The sequence below is a fragment of the Diabrotica virgifera genome, chromosome 9 (genome assembly GCF_917563875.1).
Source record: "Diabrotica virgifera virgifera chromosome 9, PGI_DIABVI_V3a".
NCBI lineage: Eukaryota > Metazoa > Arthropoda > Insecta > Coleoptera > Chrysomelidae > Diabrotica > Diabrotica virgifera.
In genome coordinates this window covers 1,511,598-1,523,894 of record NC_065451.1, presented here as the reverse complement: position 1 = coordinate 1,523,894, position 12,297 = coordinate 1,511,598, and the positions used below count along the sequence as shown (strand labels likewise).

At 31.5% G+C, this 12,297-nt stretch overlaps 1 protein-coding gene across 1 annotated transcript in view; it reads right to left on the bottom strand.

Moving 5' to 3' along the window:
* The window catches only part of LOC114324916 (tyrosine-protein kinase-like otk), a 463,747-nt gene extending 453,409 nt beyond the window's left edge, over positions 1–10,338 (bottom strand). Inside the window, exon 1 of the mRNA XM_028272838.2 lies at positions 10,134–10,338. Within this exon, the coding sequence (XP_028128639.2) occupies positions 10,134–10,173 (40 nt within the window). The 5' untranslated portion in view covers positions 10,174–10,338. The remainder of the gene's footprint in view (positions 1–10,133) is intronic.
* Between the last annotated feature and the right edge of the window lie 1,959 nt (positions 10,339–12,297).

The following is a 12,297-nucleotide window of genomic DNA, read 5'->3' as shown; positions in this document are numbered from 1 at the left end:
TTACAGAATTAAAATCGGATTATTTAAGGGGCATCAACAATGTTTTAAACTTATAAACAATTTTTTGGCTTATAAACAAATAGCTTTGTTTAATAATAAAAAAAATAATTTTTAGCAATGCAAATATGTAATTAAAACCGGTATAATTTGACTTAAATTTTCAAATGCTGTCAGCAGAATTGCTATTTTATTTTTTAATCAAAAGTAATTCGCGTTCAAAAATTGCAATTTTTCGATTTTTTGAAAGTTCCACTGCGTTTATCTCGAAAACTATGCATCCTACGAAAAAACTTGTAAGAACATTTTTTGCTTAGAATTACCCAAGAAATACAAAAAAAATGTTTTATTTTGCGAAAAATCGATGTTATGTAATTCCTCAAGTTCTTTTTGTTTATAACAATCTTATCGACATCCGGATCAACTGTTACCCAAAAAAATCGTGTTCTACGGGTCAAAACAAATACATAAAAATCTTGGGTAAGTCCATCTAAATAAACGAGCCCGTAGCACCCCCTCCTGGCCACAGCACTAATTTGTTTATAAGCCAAAAAATTGTTTATAACTTTAAAACATTGCTGAGGCTGCTTAAATAATCCGATTTCAATTCTGTAAAGTGCATTAGATAGGTGGAGTGCTTCTGTATATGTAAAAAAATTGACAAATCTTTGTATGTTCTAGTTTTTGTTGTGCAAGATTTTAAAAAATTTTAATTTTTTTTTTTTTTTTTTTTTTTTTTTTTTTGTAAGCATTTATTAGCAATCAGAATTACATATTCTATAAGCTAATTTGATAACAAGTACAATAACATATATCAATGTATTATTGTACACTAAAATGGCGTTATGAGGTACATCACCCAGCGGTTTCACCTCAGTTTCAGCGAAGATCTATGGGCCATAATCTTCGCAATCTTCTGTTGTTTAGTGGCTGCAGTAATGGTAATATTAATTGGTTGGGGTGGTCTTCCAATTTCTCGTGATGTCTGTTGGCTCTTTCTTGAATTACTGTGCTGACTAACGGGATGTTTAGGTCTGTATGAAGGGTTTGGTTGGAAATGTACCACGGGGCATTTGCGATGGTGCGTAGAATTTTTGATTGAGTTCTTTGGATAATTTTTGTGTTTGATTTGCTGGCACAACTCCATAGTTCTATACCGTACGTCCATATAGGTTTGATGACTGTTTTATAAATCAGCAGTTTGTTCTCAATTGAGAGTCGAGATTTTCTACCTATAAGCCAATTTATTTCTTTCACTCTAAAAAAATTTTAGATTGCAAAATTATTATTCAAAAAAGTCAATTTTAATGAAATTTGGTGTACAGTTTTAGCACATTACAAAAATTTTCTAAGCGAATGAGGAAGATTCCAAGTGATCCAACCTAAGTGATGGAAAATCATTGAATAAGGACAGGCTTGTTTTTCCCCCTTATTTTATATTTATTGCTATTTTGCAGCAAGGGTGATAAATTAAGACATTTTTAACCAATCGCATCTGATAGAAAATTTAATTATCTTTGTTTTATTTCTATACGACTTTGTTCCAAAATGAATCGTTTTAAAGTTATAAACAAAAAAAGTAGAAAAAAATCGATGTTATTCGAAATTTTTAAATATTTGAATTTTTTTATTAATGTTCCGGGCATATTTTGAGAAGGAGCATAAATCAATTATTATTACTGAATATGTCACCTAACTTTATCCGCAAAAATCTGAATGCCACCTCTCACATCCACCTAAAAACAGATCCTTACTGGTCTATCTGTTATTTAGAATTATTTTTTAACGATATGATAGCGGATTTGAGTACAAGAGTTTGCACTCAAATTAAAACATAGCGAATACATACTTACAGATGTTACGAATAGGAAGCATTAGACAAATAAACTAAAGAAACTGTTTATTTTAAATAAGAGAGATATGTATAAAGAGTATTGATTCTGATTTCCAATAGCAAATATTATTAAAGTTAATTTAAACATGACAACATATTATACCAGGTGACTAGAAACTATATAAAAAAATACATAGGTCGTATGGGTATGTATTTACATAGCTGTATCTAAATAAATATTTAGTATAACTCAAAATTTTCTATGTAAATTGGGATATCTCGTATAAAATTCGTACGGTCCTTTGACTTAGCATGGTCCTTTTATAAGTTCAAAGCTTCTAAACCCCCGCTGAGTTTATTGCTTGGTTTACCGTTTATACCACAATTTCGGGCCTTTAATTCACTCAAGTTTCGTCTACATAAAATTTTGGTTTACATTCTGCAAATTTAAAAATAATTCTGAGGTAACAACATTGTATCTACGTCTCCAACAAACAATTTTCTTAGTATCAGTAGAGTTACTTTTCTATCATGTTTTGTCCACTTGTATTTCAATTCTCTTAGATCATAGATCTCTTTATAAAACAAAAAAAAAATAATCTTCATTGCCCTACAGTATACTTAAGTAATTTCATTAATTAAAAAAACACGACGAACGGGCATTAAAGACACATTAGTCCATTAATCATAGGCCTGGACGTATAATCATGTTAATATCGTCTTGATCATTGCTGCCTGTGGCAGAAGAAGCTGCAGGTAGACTGCAAACCATAAGAAAAACCGGTTTTCCCGTTTTCTAAAAGGTAATGTTATATTTATAAGAAACTTTAACTGAAATTAAAAATCGGTTCGACTTTACTTCAGCGAACGAGTAGTTAGTAAGAGAAATCTTGAAGAAGACGTTGCAAAATATATAACATTGGGTCATACGAGGACTGTGCAATAACTATGTGGCGTAATAAAGAAAATGCAAATTATTTACCAGAAAAAATCTGCATCCATTATACAACATAGGGAGATAGGCTATTGCTAGCTGAGTATAATCGCTAATCGCTGTATTATTCCGTATACTTATTAGGATATTGCTTTATTAGAGATCGGTGAATTTTAAATTGCTGAACAATTGCTTTATTTTAATTCAGTATAATCGTCATTCTGAGCATAAGTCACTTTTTTTATTAGCATTAGTATTAGTTAATTTTAATATTAGAATGTGTTTGTTCGAAGTTTTCTCTTCATTTGAGGTAGTTACAATTATAAGACGATAGCTCTGATGATGGCATTAAAAATGCTGAAAGTACTTAGCTGATTTTAATAAATTTATTTACACACTATCAGTCTTTTGAAAACATACACTAGTTCCCGTTTTGATTTATATAGAAGTGTGTACAAGTCAAACAGTCTGTTTCTATTCAATTTTAAATAACCTTAGCAGATGTGCACTATCGGAGTGACATTGGCCGCAAGTGAACTGAGGAGACGTGTTTTGTTGTGATTAACAATTAAATATAAAATATACGACAAAACATAGGAGGAATCAATTATATTATTGTACGAAGAATTGCGACATGCCTCGGCTGATTTAATATTATTGTTTATAATAAACTTCGAAGACATAAATAAAGTATGTAGTTAGCAGATGAAGTACTAATTATTTAAATAAGAACTATAAGGGTTAATTGTGTACCAACCCTTCAACATTTCCTTACAAGACGGTCCATTCTGAAGATCTAATTCTCGATGACGCGTTCGAGATTTTCGATTGGTATTTGACCAGTGACTCGAGTAATACTGGCCTCCACGTCCAATGTCTCAATCGTAGCTGGTTTATTCATGTAGGTAGACTTTGGACTTGAGGTAGCCCCAGAGGAAAACGACTAGACGTGTGATGTCACAGGTTATAGGCGGCCAAGTCACTGGTCCGAAGCGTGAAATAAATTGCTCACCGAACCGTTTTCTCAGTAAATCCATGCTTTCACGGGATGTATGGCAGTTGTCGCCATACATCCTGCCTTACCGAAATCATATAGACCGGTATGTTTATTGAATACAATGGGAAAATTACAAGAAAAATTACTATGTAAAAAATTAAATCAAATAAGAACAGAAATTGGATTACATCCTGGTCAGTATGGTTTTAGGAAAGGTAGATCAACAGAAGATGCAATAAATAAAGTATTTGAAATAGTAAACGAAAGCATAAAAAAGTATGTTTTAATGATCTTTATAGACGTGTCTGGGGCTTTTGACAATCTTTGGTGGCCGTCATTCTTTGAAAGACTTCGAAGAATGAGATGTCCAAAGAATCTGTACGGAAGTCTCAGAAACTACTGTCAAGACCGATATGCAAGCCTAAGCTGTCCAACAGGAAAAAAGACAAAACATATCACAAAAGGATGTCCACAAGGATCAGTTTGTGGACCTATGTTCTGGGATGTAATGCTAGAGGAACTGTTGGAACAATTGACTATAGATCCTGAAGTGCTTGGAAGCATAGCATATGCAGATGATTTGTTGTTGATCATAGATGCAAACTCAAGAAGAGAATTAGAAAATAAATCAAATGAAGTATTAATAAGAGTAAATGATTGGATGAATAAAGTAAAATTAACAATATCAGATTAAAAAACAACATATAGTTTAATAAAAGAAAATTTAGAAAGAGATCCAATTATAAAAATTAGAGGGAAAACAATAAAAAGAAAAATGGAAACAAGATATTTAGGTATTATAATAGACGAACAAAAATTATTTACAAAACACATGAATTGTGTCTGTGAAAAGGCAACAAAGATCATGCATAGCATTGCTAGTCTAGCACAGAAGGAATATAGAATTTCGTTCCGACAGATGAGAATATACCTAAGTACAATAGTTGCATCAATTGTAGGGTACGGTTCAAGTGTATGGGCACATAGATTAATAAATAAAAAAAACGCAGAAAAATTAAATAGAGCTCAGAGAGGATTTCTTGTAAGAATGACGGGAGCATTTGGAACAACTGCAACACAGGCACTCACAGTTTTAACTGGAGTAATGCCAATGCATTTAGAAACACAAAAAAGAGCATGTAATTATTGGCTAAAAAAAGAAAAATATGAAAAAATAATATGTACAAATAATAGGATTAGATATAAGAAATAAAAGAGAATTAAAAGAAATAATAAATAGAAAAAGACAAAATGAATGGGAAAATTCAACAAAATCTAGACGTTTATACAATTTTATACCAATATTAGAAAACATTCCAAATTATTTTAATCCAAAACAAGGTTTAATACACTTTTTAACAGGACATGGACCGTACCCAACATATTTGGAAAGATTTAACTTAAAAGATGATGCATATTGTGAATGTGGAGAACTAGGTACACCAGAACATATAGTGTTACATTGTCAAAATACTATAGAAAATGAAGAACATAGAGAAATGAGAAGAAGATTAGAAAGAATTGAAATAAGAGATATATTACAAAATGAAGAATATTTTGAAATATTAAACAATCTCACACAAATAATATCTAAAAAACAACAAGAAATCTATAATAATAGAAGAAGACAACCAATAATCCAACCCTGATGAAGTTAAGTAAGATAAAGTTAAAATAAATAAAATAAAATATAAATTCAAAAATAGATATTTACAATTATAATAATAATAATTCAATATAAAATAAATAAATAAAATAATAATTCAATACATAATTCATGAAATTAAAAAAAAAAAAAAAAAAAAAAAAAAAAAAACTACCAACTCTCTTCTGAAAATAGAGGGACTGTCTTTATAACTTAGAAGGGAGTTGATAGTACCAAAAATATTTTAAATTGTTTATTTAAATTTGTTTGTTAAACGTAATTAATAGATTATGGCAAATTGTTAATTGTAAAAATAGATTTAATAGTCGAGTAAAAAATGTAAAAATATAAAAAGAAAATATCTGTAATCCCATCAGGAAAAAACGACCTGGATTAGTCACTAGAGGCCAGGTCATATGTATAAATAATAAATAAATAAATAAAAATAAAAAAAAGTTGTCGCCATATTTTTGGAACCAAATGTCACTTAAACTACGAACTTCAATTTCTGGTACCAAATAGTCCGTTATCATGGCGCGATAATGGTCTCCATTCACATTAACATTCTGGCCGGTCCAAGACATGGACCGACGATGACACCGGCCCATAAACCACATCAAACAGTGGTTTTTTTCTGAATGTATTGGCAACTCTTGAACCTCTTTGGGCTGCTCATCAACCCAAATACGGGCATTTTGTTTATTCACGTCCTCATTAAGCCAAAAACGGGCTCATCGGAAAATATTTTTTTTTGCTCTAAGCGCACGAAACAGTTTCCTCATTGGACGCCTATTTTCGTAATACAGCTAAATAATTTCTAGACGTTGTGCCGAGTTAAGTCTTTCTAGGATGAAATGTCAAACAATACTGAATAAGAAAGCAGCTTTAGGTGATACCATTCATGCACGATCTCCCAACAAATCCTCACCAAAAAAAGTACCTCTAAATGAATCACCCTTTAGTTATTAATCACCCTGTAGAATTGAGCATATTTCCAAAAGACTGACGAATATCATTACCTACGTTTTTTCTAAATAATTTTTTTGGTAATCTGTATTCTGTACCATACCCAATAAATAAATACACCCAGTATCTATGACAAATAATAAATTTAGCTATGGCTGTATCTACTCTTGTGTTGGCCTTCTGTAAAATCACCTTTATTAGGTAGGTACCTAAATACTTGTTGACACCATCTTTTTCAAAAAGGAATAATAAACAACATGAAACTCCCAGGTAGCTTGAAAAATTTTGACTATGAAAGGAAACAAAGCAATGGGCAATGTCAATGGTATCAAAGAACTCTTGATATTTCTTGTATTTACAAGAATTACAACTACATAGATATTGAAAACAAACACCAGAAAATATAGTATCTATAAACGTCTACAAAGTTAATGAACTGAGTTATAATCGTTTTCCGTAAAATTTTGAATGAACAAATTACTAAAACGATGCAAATAGTACCTACATCAAAAAACTCTAGAAACACCGATAAAATGTATTCGTAATTTTAAATTCTTTAACAGAAAATCCACAAAAATATAAGAATTTAGGCCTGGATCCCGCGGCGCGTACCAATAAAAATTTGATTAATAGCGAGCTGAAAATTTGTTAATAGCTTAACGGTGTCTAGTCGGACAAACTTTGATATATGGGAACACTGGAACAGGGGAAATTTTAATTGTGAAACATGATTTTAATAATTGTGGAACGTGTCAGCTTGACAAGTTTATGATTGTGAAAACGAACAGATTGTTTTTAAGTTTATTCAATAGGGCTTTTCATTCAGTCATTTCTTTCGAGCTTCTGTCATGTGTCGTCTAATATTAATATATCTACGTCATACGTCTTTGGTTTGTATCATTGGTATATATCAATAGTATGACGTGGATATATTAATATTAGACGACAGAAGCTCGAAACAAATGACAATCGATAAAAAGCCTTATAGCAAACTTTATACATATTATAATATATGAAAAAATGTTTGTCCGACAAATATATTAGTTATTTTAATATAGTCCTGTCGCCAGGGGGGGTACAACCGCCTCCTTAATTTAGATGGACTTACCTAAGTTTTTTTATATATTTTGACCCGTAGAACAACACGAATTTTTTGGTAAACAGTTGATCCGGATGTCGGTAAGATAGTTATAAAGAAAGAACTTGAGGAATTACATAACAGCGATTTTTCGCAAAACAAAACATTTTTTTGTATTTTTTGGGTGATTCTCAGCAAAAAATGGTCTAACAAGTTTTTGTAGGATGCATAGTTTTCGAGATAAACGTGGTTGAACTTTCAAAAAAATTTTGAACCCCAATAACTTTTGATTAAAAGATAAAATAGCAATTCTGCTTACTGAATTTGAAAGTTCAAGTAAAATTATATCGATTTTGATTATTTGCATTGCTAAAAATTATTATTTTTTATTGTTAAACAAAGCTATAAATACATAGTGTTTCCCGTGCCCAATGCATGCGTTTTAATGTGCGTAATGTACGTAGAAATTATCTGTATGCGCGCCTACTCGTTCGATTTCAAATGAGAAATGCATTGAAAATATCATTCAAGCACTATGTGTTTATAGCTTTAACAATAAAAAAATTAATTTTTGCAATGAAAATAATCAAAACCGATAGAATTTGACTTGGACTTTCAAATGCGGTAAGCAGAATTGCTATTTTATTTTTTGATCAAAAGTAATTCGGGTTCAAAAATTGCGATTTTTCGATTTTTTGAAAGTCCAACCGCGTTTATGTCGAAAACTATGCATCCTACGAAAAAACTTGTAAAAACATTTTTTGCTTAGAATGGCCGAAAAAATACAAAAAAATGTTTTGTTTTGCGAAAAATCGCTGTTCTGTGATTCCTCAATTTCTTTGTTTATAACAATCTTCGGAGGGACCGCAGACGTTCGGAAACAATTAGTGTCTCTTTGCAAAGACAATGATGTCGACTTTGCAAAGTAAAGTAACAAGACACTTACTCAACACACACACTACACATTACTCCTCTTACTTAGTGATAAGTTATACAATTACGTAGCTAAAGGTTCTAGTTCTAAACCAAAGCCAGAATCAGAGAAAAAAAACTATCTTATCGACATCCGGATCGACTGTTACCCAAAAAAATCGTGTTCTACGGGTCAAAATACATGAAAAAAACTTGGGTAAGTCCATCTGAATAAAGGAGGCCGTTGTACCCCCACTGGCGACAGGACTAATAAGTCAGATACGTAAAACATGTCAAATGACAAGCATTATGTGGTAATAGGTCTGGATCCCGCGTATGAAAAAAAAGCTGATTAATAGCAAGCTGAAAATTTGTTAATAGCGTAAGGGTGTCTATTTAGTCCGATAAACTTTGATATACGGGAACACTGGAACAGGGGCAGTTTTAATTGTGGAACAGGTTAAAAATTTGGAACGATCAGACCACGAAAACTGCACATTTATTGTGTCCGACAGAACAGACTTAAACTCTCCGAACAGACATTAAACTCTCATGCAAAAATCAGACTGCTATTTATCACCTGTCATAATTCCTGTCATTTGACATAATATTCTACATGTTCCACTCATTAAAACGCCCATTTGGTGATAAATAGCTGTCTGATTTTTGTATGAGACTTTAAGTCTGTTCTGTCGGACAAAATACATGTGCTGTTTTCGTGGTCTGACCGTTCCAAATTTTTAACCTGTTCCACAATTAAAACTTCCCCTGTTCCAGTGTTCCCATATATCAAAGTTTGTCCGACTATACTCCGTGTACCGAACTGACGGAGTAATCGCGTGAACAAAATCACAATATTTCTTCAAAATACCTTAACTTACGCCCTTTTACACAATACCGATAGCAAGGTATTCGGTATTGGTGTTATCGATATTGTGTACAAGGGCGTGAGTTAAGATATTTTGAAGAAATATTGTGATTTATTCAAGTGATTACTCCGTCTCTTCGGTAGACGGAGTATAGACACTCTTAAGCTATTAACAAATTTTCAGCTTGCTATTAATCAACTTTTTTTTCATACGCGGGATCCAGACCTATAAATAGCAATCTGATTTTTGCATGAGAGTTTAATGAAAGGGTAACAAATCAATTGGAAGTTCTGTCCGACAAAATACATAGGACGTTTTCGTAATCTGACGTTCCAAACCTGCAGCCTGTTCAACAATTAAAACATCCCTTGTTCCAGTGTTCCCGTACATCAAAGTTTGTCCGACTAGACACCGTTAAGCTATTAACAAATTCTCACCTTGCTATTAATTACCTTTTTTGGTACGCGGTATCCAGGCCTAATTGTACTTCAAGAAATATTTAGGTAGAATCCTAATAATTCTAATGTTGTGTGTTAAAAAGTAAGACAACAAAATAAAAATTTGCACAATTGGTACATAATTTTGAGACAACTTTTGTTTTATTTGAATAAAACATTTTTTAGCCGTAATTATGGTCTCCACATATTACACGGAGGTTTGGGTGCTTAGGTACAAAATGGCAAAAACAAGATGTATCATTAATAAGGGCAAAGTGGCTAAGGTTGAGGTAGGAACGCAGGTAGAATTTTTATAAATTTTTGATATACCTAATACCTATGTCTTAAGAATATACCTAAATTCACTATAATCAATAAATGATATAGATTTAAGTCTAAAATTTGTACAAATACAAGTGTATATAAAATTAGAGTGTTCACAATCACAATACAAATCTACTTACCAAAGAGGCACATAAACAATGCAAAAATCCCTCCAAACATCGTTCTAACTATTAGAAAATCGGCACTGACACAGAAAAATCAAAATGAATGTTATTTTATGTCACATTATCTTATTTCAGTCGCGAAAACCAGTTTTCCAGACTTGTAGAAACACGTAAACAAGATGCCCGATGGCCTCAACGTCTCTTTGGCTCTAAAGTTCGCGATAAACTGGCATTCGGTGCATTCAATATTTCAAAACACAGCCGGCTACCCGGTAAAGTTCAGCGCCCGTTGTTTGAAAGTTCGACGGGACGGGAAATGTCGAACCAGACAGACATCGTCTATAATGTCCTAGTGTATAGGCAACCAACATTACACATGTCAAATTTGAGAAGTAAAAGCTTTCTATGAACTAGTTTGTATGTACAGGGTGCAACGAAAATACAGGTCATAAATTAAATCACATATTCTGAGACCAAAAATAGTTCGAATGAACCTAATTTACCTTTGAAGTTACAAAATGAAAATCGATTTTTTCGAATATATCCAAAAATAATAGAGATTTTTTATTGAAAATGGACATGTGGCATTCTTATGGCAGGAACATCTTAAAAAAGAATTATAGTGAAATTTGTGCACCCCATAAAAATTTTATGGGGGTTTTGTTCCCTTAACCCCCCCCCCCCCCCAACGTTTGTGTACGATCCAATTAAATTATTATTGTGGTACCATTAGTTAAATTCAATATTTCTAAAACTTTTTACCTCTTAGTATTTTTTCGATAAGGCAGTTTTTATCGAGTTGCGGCTTCTTTTTTAATATGTTAACATACAATTTTTATGGGGGTTTTGTTCCTTTAAACCCCCCAAATGTTTGTGTATGTTCCAATTAAACTTTTACTGCGGTACCATTAGTTAAACACAGTGTTTTTAAAACTTTTTTGTCTCTTTGTATTTTTTCGAGAAGGCACTTTTATCGAGATATTACTTCTTTTTTAATATGGTTCAAAATATACCTACAATATACCTACAAATATACTTATTTTATAAAAATGTAAATCAAAAATAAATTTTCATATTATTACCAAGTCTCCATAATCGTACTTACTCCAGGCTATGGGTGAAAAATAGGTCGATTTCAGGATATAATTCAGGAATTTTTGAAACCTATCAGGTGTTGTAAAGGACGATGCCAGGAATAACTTCTACTAAAATGTGACCAAAAATATTGTGAGCTTTTTTTGTTATTGCGATTTTCATTTGTTAAATTTGCAATGTTTAAAGATTTTTAATTTTGCAGCTTAGGATATTGATTCTAGAGAAAAACTTTTTTATAGAAAGTTGTATTAAATTAAAAAACCTATAATTTGAACTATGGTAAGTTTAATTTCGTTTTTTGGTTATTGCAAAACAGCCTGCGAAAGGTCCAAAATGGCCGTTTTTTACAATTGCGTTATTTATTGTACAAATATTTTTTTTATTTTTTAAAGCTTTAAAATAAAGATCTTTCAATTCCAAACACAAAAAAAAATTGTAAGGCCGGATTAACGAATTTGTTGCTTAGATATTATAAATTGTTTATCCCAAGATGTCAAATGTCGAAGGCTATAACTTTTTGAAAAAAAAATCGTAGAGAGTTGGTGAAACATCCAATCTCCTTCTAAGGAGTTATGTTTTCATATTTTGATGTAAATAAATGCATAAAACATTTTTAAACCTTTAATTTTTTGGTTTTAAAATAAGGGGGCAAATTTCGTTATAAACATTTAGAGCTGAAGCGGCCCTGTACATCCTATAAGTTTTTAACTTACAGACTATTGTTGCTGAAGAAGAATCGAAGATTTATAAAAAAATTAAAAATTTCTACGATCAACTGAAGCCGAGCTAAATGTTGGGTTTGAAAATAAGGGGGCAAATTTCGTTATAAACATTTAGAGCTGAAGCCGCCCTGTACATCGTATGAGTTTCTAACTTACATATTATTGTTGCTGAAGACGAAACGAAGATTTATAAAAAAATAAAAAATTTCTGCAACCAACTGGATCCGAGATAATTGTTTCTTTTTTCTTAAATCGTAGTGCCTTTATTTATAACAATTAAAAAATTATTTTACAGTCATTTACTAAAGAAAGACTTATGTTATCTTAAAATAAAAATTATTATAAAATATAGTTACATTTAA